Consider the following 23,314-nt stretch of genomic DNA (forward strand, 5'->3'; position numbering starts at 1 on the left):
CTGAAAGGATGAAGCGGCTTTTATCCTGATCGGCGCGGTGGGCGATCCTTGTGGGGAGAGGAAGGTGGAAGTTTGGGAGGAACGATTCTGGCTGCTGCCGCTGGGGGGAAACATTGAGGCCGGGGGGTGGGGGGGGAAGAGGGGTTAGGGCCGGGGGGTGGGGGGGAGGAGGGTTAGGGCGGGGGGGGAGGAGGGTTAGGGGTGGGAGGGGCGGGGGTTAGGGGGGAGGGGTTAGGGGAGAGGAGGGGTTAGGGCCGGGGGAGGGGAGGGGAGGGGGAGGGGAGGGGTGGGGTTAGGGCCGGGGAGGGGAGGGGTTAGGGCCGTGGGAGGGGAGGGGAGGGGAGGGGAGGAGTTATGGGGAGGGGAGGAGTTAGGGGTGGGGAGGTGTTGGGGGAGGGGCGGGGTTAGGGCCCGGGAAGGGAGGGGAGGAGTTAGGGGGAGGGGAGGAGTTAGGGGAGGGGAGGTGTTGGGGGAGGGGCGGGGTTAGGGCCGTGTGGGGGCGGGGGTTAGGGCCGTGTGGGGGCGGGGAAGGAGGCGGGGAAACCGGAAGTGCGGTTCTATTAGGCTTCGCGGAGAGTTTCCGGTGGCTGATTGAAGATGGCGCCGCGGCCGGGAGAGGAGGAATGAGCGTGAGAGACACAAGGAGCTGCAATCGGTGACCAGAGCTGCCCGCCAGTGACTTGGATAGTCGGCGATTTAACGAGAGTCCCCCCAGGGCCGTGTTTGGTGGCAGAGGAGGAAAGAGAAAGGCCCCGAGGAGAAAGAGGGTTTAAACCATAAACTGTGGGCGGGCGGGAGGGGGAGGGGGGGTTGGGGGGGGTGGTCGTGGGGTTGGATTTTAATCCAAGGAAGGCATTTTTATTTAATATATACTCGAGTCATGGCTTCGGCGTCCGGCAACGACGACGATCTGACAATCCCCCGAGCGGCCATCAATAAGATGATCAAAGAGACGCTGCCTAACGTGCGGGTGGCCAACGAAGCCCGGGAGCTGGTGGTGAGCTGCTGCACCGAGTTCATTCACCTCATCTCCTCCGAGGCCAACGAGATCTGCAACAAGTCGGAGAAGAAGACCATCTCCCCGGAGCACGTTATCCAAGGTGAGGGCAAGGGCAGGGCTGAGGCTTGAGGGCCCGGCTTGGGTGGTCCTGGCGCCCCGAGGGCAAAAGTGGCGACAAGAGTCGGAAGGAAGTTCCTGCTGGACTGACTCGTGTGTCACGCAAAGGTTTCATTATGTTTTTGTTTTGTTTCGTTTTGGTGTCTCGGGTTGGGAACCGCCGCGTAAATCCACTTTCCAAATGGGGAGGGAAGTTACTTAATAAGCTAATTTCTCCACACCAGCCCATGAGTAAGCAACGTGCTAGAAATTGATACTGAAAGCAGTTTCCAGATCTTCCCACTCAGTTCGTGAATTGGACAACTTCAATAACTTTGTCACTAGCTGAACGGACGTTTCCAAGAAGGGCCTTTTTGTGATTGTGATGAACCTCATCCAAACAGTTTAATAATGACAAGACTTTGTTGCTTGTGAAAACAGGTTTAAAGCCCATGTATGGATATCAATGGTGAAGGAAAACTGAGCCATATCCACCCGAAAATGTTGAACTTGACTAGTTCAACTTAATTTGCTTGCACGTAAATTGCTTCATACTGGATTCAAGTGCTACTGAAAGTGCGAATATTAAAGCAAAAGGCATTCAATCTGATTTGCTTTTCATTTTTTAAAACTTGTGGCCACTCTAGTTCAAATATAGATTTGCTATTAGTAAATATTCTCTGCCATGTACCAAGAAATGTAAAGGTCTTAATAGCCCCATGCTCATTAACAGCACTAATGGGCAATTCTTTGTATGTGCTAGGCACATTGTGTTGCAGTAGAAGGGTTTGTAGAAATCTCAAGTTTATTTGGACAGATAGTATGAACTTGCCTTTTTGCGAAACTACTTCTGTGGCTCATTAGTATTCATGTGAATTATATTTTTGTATTAAAAGAAATATTGGTGTGAATGCCAATATTTCAAATTGGCCAGGTGCAGGAGAAGTTAGTTTGAAATGTTTACATACATTATATCGAAACTCAATTCATGGGATTAAAGTCAAACCAGAATTTGCCAGGTTATATTTTTCAACCTATGTGTATGACTTAACTAATAAACTGAAAGCTGCAGGAAAGTTTGTGTACATTTTGAGTCATCTTAAAATAGGATCTGCTGGCCTGAGTGGGATAATTACACAGTTAAGTGTTGTTTAACATGACTAATTAGCGGATAAATTAATTTTGTATGCAATGAAACATTCAAATCAGATATCTCCCTCATAAGCTGGTCTATTTCTTTCTGCACACCAACCATCAGTGTGGTGCATTTTCTGCCCTTTGGTTACCTTTAGCTTACTTGATGTGGTAGCTGACCAGGTACCATTGCCTCTACTGGACTACTTGTAAATTAAAGGAGTTTGTGAAAACCCCTGTTTATTGCAGTGGCAGGTGGACCCTATTTGAATCCTTTTTTAAAACAATTTTGGCTCGACTCGAAGGAAATTGCCCTGGGATTTCAACCCATCTTTAGGTGATTTGTACAAAATGAAAGAAATGAGAGTAAAAGAGAAGCCTAGCTAAACCAAGGAAGTTAGTTTATCACTCCAGTTAAAGGCAATTTTTGCTTTAAGCTATGCTTTCCTTGCATCTTCCAATTTTATTACTTGCCTTTTATACATTTCGACATAAGCAAGATGTGAGCTGTGCAGCTGGACAGGTGCCAGCAGTGTTGCTTAGTGACAGGAGGCATGAATTAGTTGTCAGCCATTTTCTCCCTTCACTGCTGCATTTAATAATCTGCCTCAGGCAATACTTACACATTGGTCAAGATTTTGATATGTACTTGAATGCTAGTTCATTGTTCTAGAACTGCCAGGCTCTTATCTGGCTACATAATGGAATATATTCATTTTTTGTTAAACCCCCCCCCCCCCCCCACAATGCGTCAGTCAGTAAATGTCGAAACATCTTTTTTAGCTCTAAAAAACCCCACTGATGATTGCTTCCTGCTGTCTTTAGTGCACCTTGTAAGCATTTAATCATAGAAGCCAGTTTAAGGTTCCCAGTGTGCATATGAGCACAGCGGAAGAGCAGATTACGTGTTTTTCACAGACTCTTTCTTTTTCAGCTGCTTTTAAGCTGAAAGTTGTTGAATATACCAAAGACCGTGGAAATCGTCCTGTAGAAAGACACGGTGTGAGCAAATGCAGCGTTCGTTTGCGATGAAAAGAGAAAGTTTGGGTAGGTTTTTAAGAAAAACTGCCAAATCATTTGGTTCTAGAAGGCAAGGTTTTAAAAATAATCAAATGTTTGACTGGGCGACTGAGGGCTTTGAATTTTTTTAAATCGCCATTGATTCATTGAGGGGAGATGTGGCATAGTGGTACTGTCACTGGACTAGTAATCCTGAGGCCCAGGTTCATGCTCTGGGGACGACATGGGCTCAAATCCCATCATGGCAGCTGGTGAAATTTAAATTGAATTAATTTTTTTTAAAAATCTGGATTTGAAAGCTTGTCTCAGTAATGGTGACCTTGAAACTATCATCAATTGTTGTAAAAACCCACCTGATTCACTAACACCTTCACTAATGCCTTAGGGAAGGAAATCTGCCATCCTTACCTAGCCTGATCCACATGTGACTCCAGTCACACAGCAATGTAGTTGACTCTTGCCTGCCTTCTGAAATGGCCCAACAAGCCATTCCGTTCAAGGGCTGTTGGGGATCGGCAACGTGCTGGCCCTGCCAGGAACACCTACACCCCATGAAACATATAAATTTTTTAAAAATCTTGAAATCGGAAATCATACCTTAGTAATAGCATTGATACCAAGATTAAATTCATTATTTCCTGAGTAGAAAATGAAAAATAAATATAATTTTCTAATCTTACTGCTGCACAGGAACAATGTTTGGCTTCAAAACAACAGCCTGTTACGCAGCAGTCTGAAGTCAACATTAATCTTCATTTGACTAAAATACCACTTATTGCTAAGCACTGTTCACATTGCTTATAAGTGTGAAATCCACATTTTAGTTAATTTGAAAAAATATGTTCAAGGCAGCTCAGCTGCATATACAGTGGCATATTCAACATCCAGTTTTGTAATGTGCATAGAGCATTACAAACCTCTGGACTTGCTTGTATAATTTTTAAATACTTGTCAGCAGTGAGCTTTTGGTAACAGGACAATGGTAAATGGCCATGGAGTAGAAATATGGTTGCCAGATCTGTGTAAGTAATCTTAGTAGTCCTAGACATTAACAACATGAATTGCTAAATTTGGCCTCGTCAGTCGTAGCTAAAACTTTGGCAAATGAATTGTTGAGACTGTGCACTGAGACTTGTTGGGGAGATAGAATACATTAATTCGGGCCTCGTTTATTTAATGCCCCAGGACCAGTGGAAACCATGCTCCATAAATAATATTTCAGCAGATAATTGTGGTAAATTTCCTCATCTATCTGCATTATTGAAGTTGAAAAATTAAAATGCAGGATCTTCCCAAGATTGTAGATGAAGCATTGATCATTTCATACTGAATCTCACATGCCTTTGTTCAATGGGTCTCTTCTCCAAGTGTGCAGCATTCAGATTCCTTGTGGGTGCATTTCAATTTGGTTAAGGTAGATTTTTGTTACCTGTATTATCTGACATTGCACTACTAATTGTAGGAGATGGTGATCCCCATTTTTTTGCAAATGGCGGGAATGGAACTGTCCACAAGAGAGAATAAGTCTGTTGTTAGTGTAGTTATTAGGTCTATTTCTACCTTAGTAACATTGCCCGAGGCCCCTGTCTCAGCTTGTCTGCTGAAACCCTCATTCAAACCTTTGTTACCCCTAAACTTGACTATTTGCACTCTTGACTAATCTCCCACATTTTACCCTCCATAAGCTTGGGGTCACCCAAAACACTGCTGCCCATGTCTTAGCTGAATGGAACTTGGTGAGAGTTATCAACATCTGTGTGGCTGACCTACATTGGATCCTGGTCAAGCATCGTCTTAATTTTACAATTCCCACCCTTGTTTTCAGTTCCCTCCGTTGCCTCATCCTTCCCTATCTCTGTAATCTTCTCCAGCCTCTCAATCCTCTGAGATATCTGCATGTCTAATTCAGGACTCTTGAGCATCCCTGATTTTAGTGACCCCACCATTGGTGGCCTCACCTATTTACCTAGGCCGGAAGTTCTGGAGCTCTCTCCCTACACTTCTCTGCCTCTGTGCCTTGCTTTGCTCCTTTAAGACACACTTAGAAATAATGGAGGTCCAGGTACACAGATCATTAAAATATCATGAACAGGTATAGATAATCAAAAAGGTTAATGGAATGCTGGCCTTTTTTAACTAGAGGAATAGAATACAAGGGGATGGAAATCATGCTTCAGCTATGCAAAATTCTGGTTAGACCATGCCAGAAGTACTGGAGTACATGATTTTATATAGGAAGGGGATTTGGACTAGTGCTGATATTGATTATTGGAGCCATAAGAAGTACAGAGAGCAGTTAGGATCTAGGGTTTCTAGCTAGAGAGTTAAAGCACTCAGTTTGTCCAGAGCATTGATCCCGTCACTGCTGGAGTATTGTCACAATATTGCAGGGTACACATACGGACATTGCATTCCATCTAGAGCAGGAGTTTTATTCTCAAAGTTTGATTGTTTATCAATTATTTCTCTTTCTGTCATGAGTGTCTTTATATATTTTTTGATTTTTTTTATTGTCATGTACAATTTGTTAGTCTCCCTGGCAATTATTGAGGCAAAGTAACAATTCTATATTTCTGCCATTTCGCTGTCACTGCCTTGTGCATCCCTTAGTAGCCATATTCCTATCCTGATTTTTCTTCTGTTATTCATGTGTACGTGGAATACTATTTCTTTCTATGTTTGTTGATGGCTTAATTTTGTATTCTAACTTTGCTTTCATTTGACTTTTTTCCTAACCCTTTTAAGTATATGTGCTTAGTATAGATATTTAGTTTGGTTTCAGTTTTATCTTTATCTCCAATCATCCGTAATGTTGCATTATTGGCTAGTTTCTTCTTGTTTTAACAAGGAATATATTTTTCCTGAACTATATTTGACAGCTATTTTAAATATTGCCCACTGCTGTTTTGGGTATTGTTTCTTTGGACATTGTAGGCCACCATGGGTGGCTGCTGGGAGCCTAAGCTCTGAGATTCCTTCCCTAAACCTCTCTAGCTGTCTTCTTTTAAGATACTTCTTAAAACTACCTCTTTGACCAAACTTTTGGTCAGCTGCCTCATCTCATGATATGTGGCTGAATATCAATGTTTGTTTGATAACAGTCTTGTGAAGCAACTTTGGTGGTTTTACTGCAACAACAATTTGTTTTTATACAGCACCTTTAATATAATAAAGGTCCCTAAGGCGCTTCACTAGAACGTTATAAAACATGGTGTGACACTGAGCCACATAAGAGATATTAGGTCAGGTGATTAAAAGCTTGGCGAAAGGAAAGTTTAAAGGAACGCCTTAAAGGAGGAAAGTGAGCTAGAGAGGTGTAGGGCAGGTATTTGAGCTTGGGTCTAGACAACTGAAGGCACAGCCACTGATAGGAGAGCAATTAAAGTCAGGGATGTTGAAGAGCCCAGAATTAGATGAGCGCAGGAATGAGTTGTAGAGCTGGAGGAGAGTATGGAGATAGGGAGGGACAAGGACATGGAGGGATTTGAAAGGTTGAGAATTTTAAAAATCAAAACGTTGCTTGTACCCGAGCCAGTATAGGTCAGTGAGCACAGAGGTGATAGGGGATTGGGACTTGCTGAGAGTTAAGACATGGGCAACAGAGTTTTGGATGACCTTAAATTTATGGAGGATGGAATGAGGCAGGAATGCAGTGGGTTAGTGAAGTCTAGAGGTAACAAAGGCGTGAATATGTTAAACATGTTTTTTAAATGCAGCTTGCTATATTTTCTGGGCACTTAGGCTGGCCAGATGGGCAGCAGTGACATTTTCTGACCTTGTACTTTCCTGTTTTTATGTGCATTAGGTGTCTGAAGTTTTTCTTATATAGTTGGAGATTTTCAAAACTAGGATCCATAGTTATGGATGTGGTCAAGAAGTAAGCAATCTTGTTTCTTAAAAATCATTGTTTGGGATTGTGAAATATTAACAGAAACCTATTTTCATGACTAATAGCTTAGTGTTAAACCCACATGGGACTTATGTTCTATATATCACGGGGTAGCTAGTCATCTCAACTCAAGTGATTGCATCAACTTTTTTAATGAGTTTCTATCATTAGGAGAGCCTGTTTTTGAAAGTGGGTGTTGTGCTTCCATTCATACACCCACATGCACAAACCCTCAGAAATTCATGATTTGTTTGGAAGTTTATTAATTACTATAGCCCCATCTTCTCATGACTTGAGAATGGCAAAGGAGTATAGAGTAATTGCCTCCACATCCAACTACTGTTGAAGTGAAGAGTTTGGCTGAAGTTGAGTTTAGACTTACCACCAGTTTGTTTGGCTATCCCGCATTTGGATTTTGCAATTCTTGTTATTTATGGGTGTTGCAAAATACTACAGTGGAATGATGATTTAACTGCAGTCGCTAAACAAGTTAGGACATGGTGTAGACCTTCGTGTCACCTATTTTTCAAGTTTTGTGTAGCTTTTCATTTATGGCACCATTTGTGAAGTCTAGCAAAGCATTGTCAGCTGCAGATATCACTACAAAATGTTATACGGCACAATAAAATCTCCCAAGAGTACTTTATATAATGAATTTAAACGGCAGAATGAGTTACAGTGAGCTTTCTTTCCAGCATTTGCTTGAGTTGCAATGCTGAAAAGGGGAAGTCTGGAAAAATTTAAAAATGCTTTTAAGGCAGTTATGTTAGAGATATGGAATCATTCGAAAATACTTCTAGGAATATCCTTGCCTAAATTAAGTTAGGAATAATAAATGCATGTAGATTTACGTTTGTCCTGACTTTTTGACAAACAGTTGTGTGGCTATTTTGATCTGGTTTTAGTTTTTGCGAACAGAATTAATGTTCTATGACGCTAACATTTAAAGCTGCAGTGAATGCTTTAGTGTTTCCTATCCTTGCTATCCCCCCTTTCTGTCTCTATTTCACTGGAAAGCCATTTAAATTCATTATGTAAAGTAGTCTTGGGAGATTTTGTTGTGTCGTATAACATTTTGTAGTGATATCTGCAGCTGAAACGAACATAATTAACTGGTTGCAATTCTGGCACTTTTATTACTCAGTAGTTAGAGCTGACTTCAGTTAGCTGACTTAAGACAGGTGTTTGCAGATTATAGATATTGATAATTAAATTTAAGTATAAACATGAATGAAACACAAGTAGAATTGGTTGTTTTAATCAAGTAAATTCTTGTCTATTTTTAAATGTACTTTACTCAGAATACTTAGAACCAATAATTTTTAGCAGGTGGTTTACTGTGTCCCACTTAGATATATATTTCTATGGCATGCATAGCCATCGTTTAAACTTGTCGGCAGCACTCATTTTATTAGCTATTTAACAAATCGTGGCTGAAACGTTTGTTAAATTAAAGATATTAAGTGTAATATTTTTATATCTGCATATATGGTTAGGGGCTAAACTACATTTGCAGCCTTAATTTTAAATTATTATTGATCTTTATTGGATCGGTCATCACTTGATTTATTTTTTGCGCTGTTTATACATTTAGTAAACTTCCTCATTTTAAACATTACTTCTGCAGTTACTTTTGCTTTGTTGAATTGCAGAAGTGATATTTATGCATGCTGTATTAGCACTGGGCAAAGTAGGTACAGCATGAAGTGCACAAAGCAGTAATTATAAAAGGCTTTGTTTTGTTTCAGGCTGAATTTTGTTTTTCTAAAGCTACAATAACCTGCTGTTAATAAACTAGTCCTCATTATATTCTTTATAATCTTTAGCTGAATAATGATTCTGTGATTCTATGAATAATGCTGACACAAATATGTATAACTGATTTGCACTTGGCCTGATGTTTTCTTAACACAAACCATGTGTTGCTATTTTGACCTGATTTTAGTTTTAGTGGGCAGAATTAATGCTCTTTGATCCTAACATTGAATATGCAATTCATACTTCAGTATTTCCTGTATTTATATTGTCTTCACTGAAACCCATTTAAATTTTTGATATTAATTTTCCTAAAGTAAAATCTTGCTGTTCTCATATTGATGTGTCATAACATTCTGTAGTCAAATTTGCAGCCAAATTTAACATTGGCCCAGAATTATCCGGGTTTATGAAAGCAAACTCTGTGTTCGCTTTCATTACCCTTCTAAATTTGGAGCTCAAGGGTTTAGTGTAAGTGCAGATTAACATGGGAATTCTGAAATTGCGGTCTGCCATTCACTGCTCCACTACAGTCTGCACTATGGACTCCACCCATTGCTGGCAAACAATGAAATCAATTGATTTAGTGAGAACTTCCCCCTTTCTGCTTTCAGATCATAAAATGTTAAGCCTTGTTTAATGAATTGTACTGGGTTTTTAATGGTGATCTCCGTTAAACAACTGAACAGTCCTTGAAAAATATGTGGCACGTTGTTAAATGTCTCAGCCTTAATTGCACTCATTTTTCAAATTTTTTAAATAAGATGTTGATTTTTAAAGTCTTTCATCTATCAGCTTCTACAATCGCCTCAGTCTTTTTATTTTGCTTTGTGTAAAAATTTTTAAAGTGATTTGATTATTTTGCTTGTAATTTCTTGCTTTGTTGTCCATCAGAGTTGTTTGTGATTGGCTACTAGGACAATTTGATGACATCACTGCAATTTTGACATTGGGAGTCCCCATTAAACGTGCTACACTCAGTTGCACACTGAGTGAAAGTTCTTTCCACAGACATCGCCAGATCTCCCAGTGAGGTTTTCTGTGATGTCAGCAGTGAGCGGCCTTGCTTCACCACTGACTGCAAACTCTGGGTCATTATAATCAACTATTTGTAATTCCAGCACTTGTATTGCACAGAAGTTAGAAAGCTAGCAGCTGGACAGCTTCAAACAAAATGTCTGGAAATTATGGATTGATTTTCCTTTGTGCTATCACAATCTAGTTACTTAATATAAGCCAAGGAGGAATGCGGTTCTCTCCCAATCATTCTGTGCCCAGTGAATCAGTCGATACAATCCTGGTCCTGGCCTTCAAATCTCTCTATGGCTCCAATCTATCCATTTGAGTGACCTTCTCTGGCTACTCACTTTTGCATGCCTAGCACCTTCTACCTCGCGATTGCTGCTTATTCTGTGCTCCAGTTCTACCATCAGCCTTGGTTCAGTGATAGTATTCTTGCCTTTGTGTCAGACAGTCATAAGTTCAAATCCTATTCCAGGAATGTAAGTGCGTAACCTAAGGCAGACATTTCAGTACAGTACTAATCTGGTCAGGTGGTAGACTCATTATTGGAGTATGTCCAAGCTGTAAGTCAGTTCATCGTCTTTTGTGGGTCATGTCATGAGTGAAGGATCTGATGTGAGATTGGCATGGATGTCCACCGAACTGGCACATCGCATTGTCATTGGTACTTGTGGGAACTTCTGCAGCTGCGTTGCCTCTGGGCATGTTGGATGTTGTATGTTTGGTATAGATGGCCCTCAAAGCATGCTGAACCAAATTTCAGTTCTCAGGGCTGGTCAACTGCAGTGTTTTCCCAAAACAGGTGGTCTGTAATTCAGAAGTTTGTAAGGTTATTTTTTTTAGGATTTCCTTATCATTTGTACTAATCACCTTTTATGTTGCTTGCCTTAAGACAGTTCCCCATAAAAGAACTGCTTGGGGATTCTGCAGTCCTACATGTGAGAGACATGGCCTGCCAATGGTGGAGCAGTTAAAATTAGGGGTGTGCAAGAGGCTAGAATTGGCAGAATGCTGAGATCAGGGCACATTATAGGGCTAGAGGTGATATGGAGGGCAAAGGCCATGGAGGGATTTGAAAACAAGGATGAGAATTTTAAAACTGATGTTGCCTAGACCAGGAGCCATTGGATGCCATCAAACATAAGGGTGATGAGTGAACAGCACTTGGTATGAATTAGAAAATGGGCAACAAGAGCTTTTGATGTTCAACTTGATGGAGTGTGGAAGATGGAAGTTTAACAATATAAACATTGGAATAGTCAAGTTTAGAGGTAACAAAGGCATGGATGAGGGTTTCAGCAGCACAAGGGCTTTGGTTAACAGCCACAGAGAGCGATTAGGGAGAGGGTTGGAGTCAGTGGCTAATAATCGGAGCTTGCAGCGGAGACCAAAGAAAATGGTGTAGATTTTACAGTTGCTGCTTATCCCAAAAACCTGCCCACAAAGATTTAGCAGGCTGTAGGGCATTGATTTCCTCTGTACCAATGTGACTTTGAATTTGGTGTTATCTGTGGCACCTAGCTGTTAGTAAATGTGTTAAAATAGTTTGCACTAATATTTGTGTAAACATTATAACAAATGAATGCTAACATTTTCCTGCAATGCAAATGGATGCTGTTTTGATGCTGACGTTCTCAACTACCTTTGTTGTTCAAAATTGTGACCCAACCTGTCTAATACTCCTCCCTCTGATCAGAAACATATTCAAGTTCTGTTCTTATATTGTCATAAATGCCCAAAATAGCATTTTCATTCTGAAATAGTATGTTTGTGAGCTGTTGGAAGTTGACACTGTCGCCATATCTTATTGAATCCTTTTTCAACTAAAACAAATCAAACATTTTTAAATTCCTGGGCTTGTATTGTTAACCCCTTTGGGTGTTCACAGAATCTTTACAGTGCAGAAGGAGGTCATTCGGCCCATCAAGTCTGCACTGGCTCTCTGAAAGAGCATTCCACCTAGTCCCACTCCCCTGCCTTATCTCCGTAACCTTGTGCATTACTTCTTTTCAGGTAGCAATCCAATTCCCTTTTGAATACCTGGATTGAACCTATCTTCACCACCCTTTCAGGAAGTTTGTTCCAGACTCCAACCACCCTCAGTGTGAAGAAATTTTTCCTTCCATCACATTTACTCCTTTTGCTAATTATTTTGAATCTGTGCCCTCTAGCTCGTGATGTTCTGTTGAGTGGGAACAGTTTCTCACTATTTACCCTGTCCATATCCCTCAGGATCTTGAATACCTCTATCAAGTCTCTTTTCAGCCTTCTTTTCCCCAAGGAAAAGAGTCCCAACCCCTCCAAGCTACCCTCAGAGCTACAGTTGTTTATCCCTGGAATCATTTTTGTGAATCTCCTCTGTACTCTCTCCAATGCCTTCACATCCTTCCTCAAGTATGGCGCCCAGAACTGTATGCAGTACACCAGATAAGGCTTAACTTATGCCTTTATACAAATTCAACATGACCTCCTTGCTCTTGTACTCCATGCCCTTATTAATAAAGCCTAAGATTCTATATGCTTTATTAACTGTTCTCTCAACATGCCCTGCCATCTTCAATGACCTGTGTACATGTACACTGAGGCCTCTGTTCCTGCACCTCCTTTAGAATCTCTCCCTTTATTTTATACTGCCTCACCATATTCTTCCTGGCAAAATGGATCGCCTCACCCTTCTCTGCATTGAACTTCATCTGCCGCTTGTCTGCCCAATCCATCAACATGTCTATGTCCTTTTGAAGTTCAAGACTATCCCAATTTTCAATCTTCATATCATCTGCAAATTTGAAGTCATGCCCTGCACACCACAGTCTAGGTCATTAATATAAAGCAGGAAGAACAAGGGTTCCAACATTGGCCCCTGGGGAACTCCAATCTGAAAAACAACCATTTATCACTGCTTTCTGTTCCCTGTCACTCAGCCAATTTTTTATCCAAGTGCCTACTTTCCCTTTTGTTCCATGACATAGAATTTTGCTCTCAAGTCTGTTGCAAGGCATTGTATCAAATGCCTTTTGAAGATCCATATACACTACATCAACAGTGTTTCCCTTACCAACCTTCTCTGTTACCTCCTCAAAAATCTCCAGCTAGTTAAACATGATTTTACCTTAATGAATCCATGCTAGCTTTCCTTAATTATCCTGCACTTGTCTGAGTGACTATCAATTTTATCCCGAACTATAGTTTCCAGAATAAATGCTAAATACTGTGGATGCTGGAAATCCGAAACAAAAACAAAATGCTGGCAAAACTCAGCAGGTCTAACAGCATCTGTGGAGAGAGGGGCAAAAAAAGAGTTAACATTTCGAGTCCGTATGACGGTTCTGAAGAAGAGTCATATGGACTCGAAATGTTAACTGTTATTTTTTTTCTCTCCACAGATGCTGTTAGACCTGCTGAGTTTGTCCAACGTTTTCTGTTTTTGTATAGTTTCCAGAAGTTTCCCTGCCACTGAGGTCAAACTGACTGGTCTGTAGTTGCACCCTTTTTTACTTTCCTGCTTATTCTGACTTGCTATTGCATACTCTAATTCTTCCAAACTCTACAAGTATTCTATCTACCTTGATGCCACTCTCTGATATATCCTCGTTATCAGTTGATAGTACTTTACTTCCCACTGCCAGTTTTTCTCCTCCCCTCAGGTTCCCATCCCCCTGCCAATCTAGTTTAAACCCTCTGCAACAGCACTAGCAAACTTCCCCACGAGGACATTAGTCCCAGTTCTGTTAAGGTGTAACCCATCCTTCTTGTACAGGTCCCACCTGCCCAGAACCGGTCTCAATGCCTCAGAAATCTAAAGCCCTCACTCCTCCTCCAATTCTCCAGCCACGTGTTGAACTGCTCAATCTTCTTATTCTTATGTTCACTAGCATGTGGCACTGGGAGTAATCCTGAGAATACTGCTCTTGAGGTCCTGCTTTTTAATTCTCTTCCTAACTGCATCAAATATACTTTCAGAACCTCATCCCTTTTCCTTCCTATGTCATTGGTCCCAATGCAGACCATGACCTCTGGCTGCTCACCCTCATCCAAAAGAATGTCCTGCAGCAGCTCTGTGACATCCTTGAAGCTCGCACCAGGTAGGCAACATCCCATCCTGGAGTCATGTCTACGGCCACAAACGCCTGTCTGCTCCCCTAACTATGGAATCCTTTACTATTGTAGCACTTCCACTCTTTCTCCTCCCCTCCTGTACAGCTGAGGCACCTGTGGTGCCATGAACTTGGCTCTTGCTACAGTCCTCTGAAGAACAATCTCGCTCTCCAGTATCCAAAATGGAAAAATGGTTAGAGAGCTACCTTCCTGTTTCTCTTAGATACCCTGGCAGTCACCCATTCCCTCCCTGCCTGTGCACTATTTACCTGCGGTGTGACCACCTCTCTAAATGTGCTATCCGCATAATCCTCAGCCTTGTGGATGCACCACGGTGACTCCGGCTACCGCTCAAGCTCCACAACTCGGAGCTCAAGTTTCTGCAGCAGATAACGCTTCCTGCAGGTGTAGTCATCAAAGGCACTTTGTGCTTGCACGACTTCCCATATCCCACAGGATGCACGCTCCACATAGCCGAGCTGCACTGACATTCCTTAAACTTTATAAAAAGCGCTTACTACAGTATTTATTAACTAACTTATTTTAAATACTTTCTTAATTAATTTAGAATAATTGCTATCTATACTACAATTTACTGTGCTTATTAAATGCTATTACCATCTACAAATACAGCTAATAGTTATCCATTTCTTAATTACACATGTATGTGTTTTAGAACTTGCGCTGTTTTCACACTCCCAACTGCTTCTCCACTCGCTCTGTTTTCAATCTCCTGACTGCCTTTCCTCTCATGCTACTTCAGTCTCCCGACCATCTCTCCCCTCGTGCAGTTCTCACACTTCCGACTGACTCTCCTCTCGTGCTGTTTCCTGACTGTGTTGAAATCATAGCCAATTTATTTTGAGGACAAGACTTTTTTTCCTCACTCCTATACCATAGACATCCCTACCAAATCTTAGCCCTTCAGGCACTGGTGCAGCTATCTTGTTGAGTATAATCATGCTACTGGGACAGGGAGTAATATAACCAAGAGCAGAGAATTTTAAATTTGACACTTGACAAAACATGAAAGTTGGCCCGGTTTTGCCTGATGCACCATATCTGCCTTTAAACTTCTGAGCCAGAATTGGCTGGAAAGCCAAACTTTAGGGCTGGTTTTTAAAGCAATTAAGGCCAATTTCTCACTTGCAGAAGTGACATCCAAGAAACAGGTAAGTGAAGTGTTTAAATAGAATTTTTTAGAAATTTTGTAATAGTAATTTTAATATTTTTAATGGGAAGAAGAGTAGATGATGTATGTATAAGACGATTTTCTATTTTTGTGTTTGAAGAGTGTTGGATTGCTAAAGTATAAAATTTACTGCCTGGTAAATCAGGCACTTGTTAGTATTTGTTTCAATCCTACTGTATGTGAGCTGAAAAGAGTTAAAATGGTTGCCACTAAGTGACTGGAGTTAAAGGTAGCAGCCAGAATTTGAAATAATGGTTTTGGGGAGGTGTGTCATTTTATCAATGTTTCCCGGAATTACAATTTTCTATCTTGGTCCGATCATTTCCACCACAGCACGCCCATAACTACCCTGTTTAAGTTTACTCCTGAACTGTGAAATTCTCGATTTAAATGATGTGAACATTTTTTATAACCAAAAGTTGTGAAATCCTCATGAAAATATCTGTTCCAGTGATTTTTATATACAAATTTCCTCATCTCAAGGCACTTTCTTGTGTTCAGGAATGGTAACCATTCAATCGTCATCTTCTTTCTTCTCTTCTAGAGCCTAAAGACGCATGAGGCAGATGAAGCACATGCAATGTCTGTTTCCATAGCTAGTTTTTCCTGGAACAGGTCGCTAGCCTGTCACCAGAGGCTGTAGCTTGAGGGGCACCACTCCACACCAAACATGGCTAATCAGGAGACTCTCCCACTTGCAGTCTGCCATATGTGTATTGGAAGGATTTGCATGTTATGAATGCACCTTCTGTGACCATCAAGTCCTGGGGTAGGACTCGAATCTGGAGCTTCTACCTTAGAGGCAGGGATGCTACCCACCGTGCCACAAGGCCTCCAACCACTCAGTACCTCATGCGTATATATGTTCTTCATGTGTGACTCCAGTCAGTGAGATGACAGGACGTCACACTTGAGCTCAGCCCTGCCCTAGACTGGCGCATGTATTTTCCATTAGGAGTCAGTGGAGAACAATTAGAAGCAGGAACCCATTACTGATCTTATTTGCTCTTTGCCCATCTCACTAATACCTATTCTAGTGTCCCAAATTCTGCCCAAATTGAGATCAGCTAACACAGCACAGATCAGGATTCAAACCAGGTCTTTATGGCTTGGTATTGTCTCAAAGGTCATAAAGTTCAAATCCTTGTTTCCATTAGTTTGTATATATCTCAAGTTGCTGATACTAATAGACTTTGAATAAATCCTAGGTCAGAATACTCAATGAGACATTAATACTCAATCCACTCAAAACTTCTGGGCTCACAAAATTCAAACAGATCAGAAAGATTAACACCAGTGGGACTGAGCTGACTGGGCTTCAGGGACTGGACTGCTGGGGCTGAAGCTGTATATGACCCATGAACAGCAACTTGGACATCCATGTACTAGACTATCAACTAAGTGTTGAGAGCAAGCTTTCACCAAAATTAGGTCCAACACCCTAAATACTACTTTCAGGTGAAACCGTGATTTACTACTTTCAATTTAGTATTTGCTGCTCACGATGCCGACTCCTCTACATTGGGAAGGTCAAACACAGATTGGATTACCTCTTTGTGGAACACCCCCGTTCAGTGCTCCAGCATAACTCCAAGCTTCAAGTTGCCTGTCATTTTAATTATCGGCCCTACTCTAACTCCACTGTCCTCTGCCTCCTACACTGTTCCAATGGAACTCACTGTATGTTCAAGGGAATCTTTTGATTAGGTACCTTACAGTCTACCAGACATAACATTGAGTTCAAGAATTTACCCCAACCACTGTACCCATTTCTTTAGATAGCAGCTGTTAGTAATAATTCTGTTGTTCCCCCTATACCTCCTCTAGACCCATCTTTTGTTTTTTTTAAATAAGGCTTTATTAACCAGGTCTGGCACTATCAGTGGAGAGAAGAACAGAGTTAATGTTTCACGTTGGTGAACTTCTGTCAGTTCACATCAATATTTCATAATTTAGGTTTGGGAATAACCTGAGCATTGTCAGACACCAAGAAAGCTATGAATGGAGGCAAAATTATCAAACTAGCATTTCCATATGAAATCTAAATTGTCAAACTAAAATTTGCAAATGTTAAGTACTAAGAAGCTGTTCAAGACAAGATAAAGACCATCAAACAATTGCCTGAAAAATGAGAATGCTGTAAATACAGGGTGGCCAACATACATAAGAAAGGAGCCAATTATGTGGGGTGTAGATCCTTCGTTAGTTTCAGTATATGTCCTGGTATTTCAGATTTCCATTCATTGACAGTTTTTTTCACTTTAATTGCAGCGAAAATATTTTGTATACTATGTGTAAGCATTAATATGCTAATCATTTTCTTTTTTATTTTTAGCCCTAGAGAGTCTTGGGTTTTGCTCTTACATTAGTGAAGTAAAGGAAGTCTTGCAAGAGTGCAAAACAGTAGCACTAAAGAGGAGAAAAGCAAGCTCACGTCTAGAAAACCTTGGCATACCAGAAGAAGAACTACTGCGCCAACAACAGGAGCTATTTGCAAAAGTAAGTAGCGGATTTGGGTGTAAGTCTCACGTGGCCATTTAAATAGCGGCTATCATTTATAAAAACTTTATTTCTAAAATGTAGCAACAATGAGTAGGTTCTGCAGTTTCCATCGTTGTATATTGTTGAGTTTACCTTTTGTGACGATAAATTTATAACAGAAGATCTACCATGAAGCATTATTCCTGTATTTGTATTTTATATACACTGTGTCTTGAGCCTCTGTTTTCAACTGTTGAGGGAGGTGTTCAGTGAAGTTCTTCTAGGGTAATTGCTTAGACTTCTGCTGCTTCTAATTTACACAAGTGAACAGGGTGTTGTAACCAGTTGAATGCTTGTCCAGTTTCCAGAATACTAAAGTAGGCAGAGTAGTTGGGATAAAAAGTGAAGTCAATGACTTGTATGGGGATTCAGATCAATTGCGCTATGTGACAGAAAAGTTAAATTTGACATTACTATGAAGTGTTACATATTGGGTGAAAAATGAGTGTGTCTTAAAGTCAGTTTTGCTTGAAGAAAAGTTGAATTATCCAGTTATTCAAATTATGTAAATAGAATGACCTTTCTGCATGATTTCAATTTGAATTAACTTCAAAGGAATAGATTGTAGATGTAGAATAAATTAAATAGAATTAGTACATGGAGATTCTTGGGACTTTGGGGCTAAAGTAGATTTATCTCCTTCATTCAGAAGCAAAATACTGCAGATGCTGGAAATTTGAAATAAAAACAAAATATTTCTGGAAATCCTCTGCAGATGTGGCAGCATCTGTGGCAAAAGAAATGGTTAACATTTCATGTCAGTGACCTGTCTAGATATTGTGATTGAGTGGCTAATTTTAAAAACATAAAGCAACAGTTTAAGCTCTGATTTTATAATGCAGTTGCCAGACTTCTCTGGAATACTTTAGGTTTTGTCTACACTACAGAAATAAAGTATATGTTCTTAAGAGAAAAGTAACAAAATAATTCCAAGTGTAAAGGTGATCATCTGTGATAGTAAATTAGAAAAGCTCTTCAACCTAGAGAGGAGGAGGAAATAACCTTGTGGGATGTGTAAAATGTTACCTGTTAAAGATAAATTAAACCCAGAATGTATCATTCGAATAGGACCGTAAGGCATCACTTTAAATTCATGAAAAGTAAATTTAGAAACAATATTAGAATTTATTTTACTCGAGAAGCAATAAATGTTTGAAATAAAATACATTAATGGAGTTTGCAAAGCACTTAGATGCTAGGCTAGGAGTGGTAGGGTTCTACTGGAACAAGCTTGATGGGTTGAAGTACCTTATTCTTCTACTTTACTGATTCTGTATTGTCATTTGTATGGCTGGGAGGATTGAACTTAGATTGCACCACCCCACCACTCCCCCACAGTGGGAAAACATCTTTTATATTTTGTGCCTTTCTCTGACAACATGGTGAGATTGGGAGAGAGCACTGTGGGGGTTACTTGTGTCACATACCTATCCATAATGCAGTGATTTTGTTATGATCAGTTCCATTTTTACACAGTTTGCATCCTAATACATTTAGTTGTAAACATTTCCATTCTGATATGTATGGCTATTGACGTGTATAGCTGTTTGTTTCATGGCACCTGTGTGAGATAGAGCTTCTTTTACTTAGATGTAGAATAACCAGGGAAAGCTGCTTTGTTTATCTTGGTCATACTACAGAATAAATGAGTATTGCTGGAGTTGTTCCAGCAATTCACGTATATTCAGGGCTCCAAATGTAATTCTTTCTTCTAACTGTCATAGAAATGAATCACCAGTACGTCTATTAATATTGTAGCTGTCAAAAGAGCAATTTCTACCTCACCCGAAATGTTATGAAAGCATTGAGACTGCTTGACTAGGATTCCAGTTCCAAGTTTTGCAGGCTGCTTCCCGGTGACGGTGACTGCAGAGGACACTCTTCCCAGACTGCTTCACAGTGACTGCAGAGGACACTCTCTTCCCAGACTGCTTCACAGCGACGGTGACTGTAGTTGACATACTTCCCAGACTGTTTCACGGTGATGGTGACTGTAGAGGATACTCTTCCCAGACTCAAGTGTTGTTGCAACTGTACAAGGCATTGGTGAGACCGCACCTGGAGTACTGTGCACAGTTTTGGTCCCCTTACTTGAGGAAAGATGTAGTTGCATTGGAGGTGGTTCAGAGGAGGTTCACTAGATTGATTCCAGAGATGCGGGGCTTGTCTTATTGGAGGGATTGAGCAGTTTAGGCCTATACTCGCTAGCGTTTAGAAGGATGAGAGGAGATCTAATTGAGGTAAAAAAGATGCTAAAGGGGATAAACAAAGTAGACATGGAGCAGATGTTTCACCTTGTGGGGCATTTGAGAACAAGAGGCCATAGTTTTAGGCTAAGGGGTGGTAGATTTAAATCAGAGACGAGGAGGAATATCTTTTCTCAAAGGATCGTGAATCTGTGGAATTTACTACCTCATAGTGCAGTGGATGCCGGGATGCAGAATAAATTTGAGGAGATAGACAGATTTTAAATTAGTAACGGGCTGAAAGGGTATGGGGAGAGGGCGGGAAATTGGAGTAGAGGCCAAAATGAGATCAGCCATGATCGTATTGAATGGCGGGGCAGGCTCAAGGGGCTGAATTGCCTGCTCCTGCTCCAAGCTCTTATGTTCTTAAATGTTATGAGGGTATCTGCCTCTACCACCCTTTCAGGCAGTGAGTTCCAGATTCCAACCACCCTCTGGGTGAAAAAATTCTTCCTCACATCCCCTCTAAACCTTCTTCCCCTCACCTTAAATCTATGCCCCCTGGTTATTGATCCCTCCACCAAGGGGAAAAGTTCCTTCCTGTCTACCCTATCTATGCCCCTCATAATTTTATACATCTCAATCATGTCCCCCCTCAATCTCCTCTGCTCCAGGGAAAATAACCCCAGTCTTTTCAATCTCTCCTCGTAACTAAAACTCTCCAGCCCGGGCAACATCCTCATAAATCTCCTCTGCACTCTCTCGTGCAATCACATCCTTCCTCTAATGCGGATTCCAGAACTGCATGCAATACCATAGCTGTGGCCTAACCAGTGTTTTATACAGTTCCAGCATAACCTCCCTGTTCTTGTATTCTATGCCTCGGCTAATAAAGGCAAGTATCCTGAATGCCTTCTTAACCACCTTATCTACCTGTCCCGCTACCTTAAGGGACCGGTGGACATGCACACCAAGGTCCCTTTGATCCTCGGTACTTCCCAGAGTCCTACCATTCATCGTGTATTCCCGTGCCTTGTTTGTCCTGCCCAAGTGCATCACCTTACACTTATCTGGATTAAATTCCATTTGCCACTGATCAGCCCATCTGACCAGCCATCTATATCCTCCTGTAATCTAAGGCTATCCTCCTCACTATTTACCACCCCACCAATTTTCTTGTCATCTGCGAACTTACTGATCAACCCTCCTACATTCAAGTCTAAATTGTTTATATATACCACAAACAACAAGGGAGGCAACACCGATTCCTGTGGATCCCCACTGGACACAGACATCCAGTCACAAAAACACCCCTCCACCATCACCCTCTGTTTCCTGTCACTCACCCAATTCTGGATCCAGTTTGCCAAATTGCCTTGGATCCCATGGGCTCTTACCTTCGTTATTACTCTCCCATGTGGGAGCTTATCAAAAGCCTTGCTGAAGTCCAAGCAGACCACGTCAAATGCATTGCCCTCATCTACACACCTGGTCACCTCTTCAAAAAATTTAATCAAATTGGTCAGACATGACCTCCCCTTAGTAAAACCATGCTGACTGTCCTTGATTAATCCCTGCCTCTCCAAGTGTAGATTAATTCTCTCCCTCAGAATTGCTTCCAATAGTTTCCCCACCACTGAGGTTAGATTGACTGCCCTAGTTTATCCTTTCCTTCCTTGAATAACGGTACCACATTGGCTGTCCTGCAGCCCTCTGGCACCTCTTCTGTGGCCAGAGAGGCATTGAAAGTTATTGCTAGTGCCCCTGCTATCCCCTCCCTTGCCTCACTCAACAGCCTGGGATACATTTCATCTGGGCCTGGAGATTTATCTACTTTTAAGCCTGCCAGACCACATAGAACCACCTCCTTTTCTATGCTAATTTCTTTAATTATATCACAGTCCTTCTGCCTGATTTCCATACCCACGTCGCCCCTCTCACTTGTGAACACCGACACAAAATATTCATTTAGAACCCTACCTGCGTCTTAATTACCACTATGGTCCTTAATGGGCCCTACTCTTTCCCTAGCTTTCCTCTTACTCTTAATGTACTTGTAAAATAACTTTGGATTTTCCTTTATTTTACCTGCCAATGCTTTTGCATGCCCCCTTTTTGCTCTCCTAATTTTCTTTTTAAGTTTCCCCCCTACACAGTCTGTACTCCTCTAGGGCTTCCGCTGTTTTTAGCCCTTGGTATCTGCCATAAGCCTGCCTTTTTCTCTTTATCCAATCCTGTATATCCCTCGACACCCAGGGTTCCCTGGATTTATTGGTCCCACCCTTTGTCTTTACTGGAATATGCTGGCCCTGTACTCTCCCTATTTCCTTCTTGAATGAGTCCCACTGCTCTGACGCAGATTTACCTAAAAGTAGCTGCTCCCAGTCCACTCTGGCCAAATCATATCTGATCTTATTAAAATCGGCCTTCTTTCAATTTAGAGCTCTGATTTCTGGCCCATCCTTGTCCTTTTCCATAACGACCTTGAATCTAAAGGAGTTATGATCACTATCTGCAAAATACTCCCCCACTGATACCTCCACCACTTGTCCGGCTTCATTCCTTAAAATTAAGTCCAGGACCGTCTTCTCTCTTGTCGGACCTTCTATGTACTGGCTTAGAAAGCTCTCCTGGATGCATTTTAAGAATTCTGCTCCCTCTAAACCTATCACAGTATGACTAACCCAGTTAATGTCGGGGAAGTTGAAATCCCCCACTATTACTACCCTATTAGCGGATTTTAGTAAAATAAAGCAGGATCTGGCCAAGGTAGACTGGGAACAGCTCCTTGTGGGGAAATCTACAGAGGAGCAGTGGGGGGTGTTCAAAAAGGAAATGGGGAGGGTACAGGCTCAACATGTTCCCTCTAGGGTGATAGGAAGGAGTAACAAGCCCAGAGAACCATGGATGACCAGGGATATTCAGGATACGATGAGAAAGAAAAGAGTGGCTTTTAGCAGGTACAAGGGGAGCAAATCAGCGGAGGCATTAGTGGAGTACAGAAAGTGCAGGGTGGAGCTTAAGAAAGCAATTTGGAGAGCAAAGAGGGAATATGAGAAAGCCCTAGCTTTTGGAAATTCCAAGATATTTTATAAGTATATCAGTGGGAAAAGAATAACCAGGGAAAGAGTAAGGCCCATTAGGGACCAAGGGGGCAATCTATGGGTGGAGCCAGAGGACATCAGTAGAGTGTTGAACGAATACTTCTCATCTGTCTTCACCCAAGGGAATGAGGATGAAGGTATCGAACTCGGGGAGAGAGACTGCGAGGTTCTTGAGCAAATTGATATAGGGAGTGACAAGGGGGAGTTGGCAGGCTTAAAAGTGGACAAATCTCCAGGTCTGGATGATTTGTGTCCCAGACTGCTGAGGGAAGCAAGGGA

The 23,314-nt window shown here is 41.4% G+C and overlaps 1 protein-coding gene across 1 annotated transcript in view; it reads left to right on the top strand.

Moving 5' to 3' along the window:
• The first annotated feature begins 574 nt into the window (after window positions 1–574).
• The window catches only part of dr1 (down-regulator of transcription 1), a 30,020-nt gene continuing 7,280 nt past the window's right edge, over window positions 575–23,314 (top strand). The window contains exons 1-2 of the mRNA XM_078560799.1: window positions 575–1,100; window positions 17,540–17,703. Of these exons, the coding sequence (XP_078416925.1) occupies window positions 881–1,100; window positions 17,540–17,703 (384 nt within the window). The 5' untranslated portion in view covers window positions 575–880. The remainder of the gene's footprint in view (window positions 1,101–17,539; window positions 17,704–23,314) is intronic.

The sequence above is a fragment of the Cetorhinus maximus genome, chromosome 17 (genome assembly GCF_964194155.1).
Source record: "Cetorhinus maximus chromosome 17, sCetMax3.hap1.1, whole genome shotgun sequence".
NCBI lineage: Eukaryota > Metazoa > Chordata > Chondrichthyes > Lamniformes > Cetorhinidae > Cetorhinus > Cetorhinus maximus.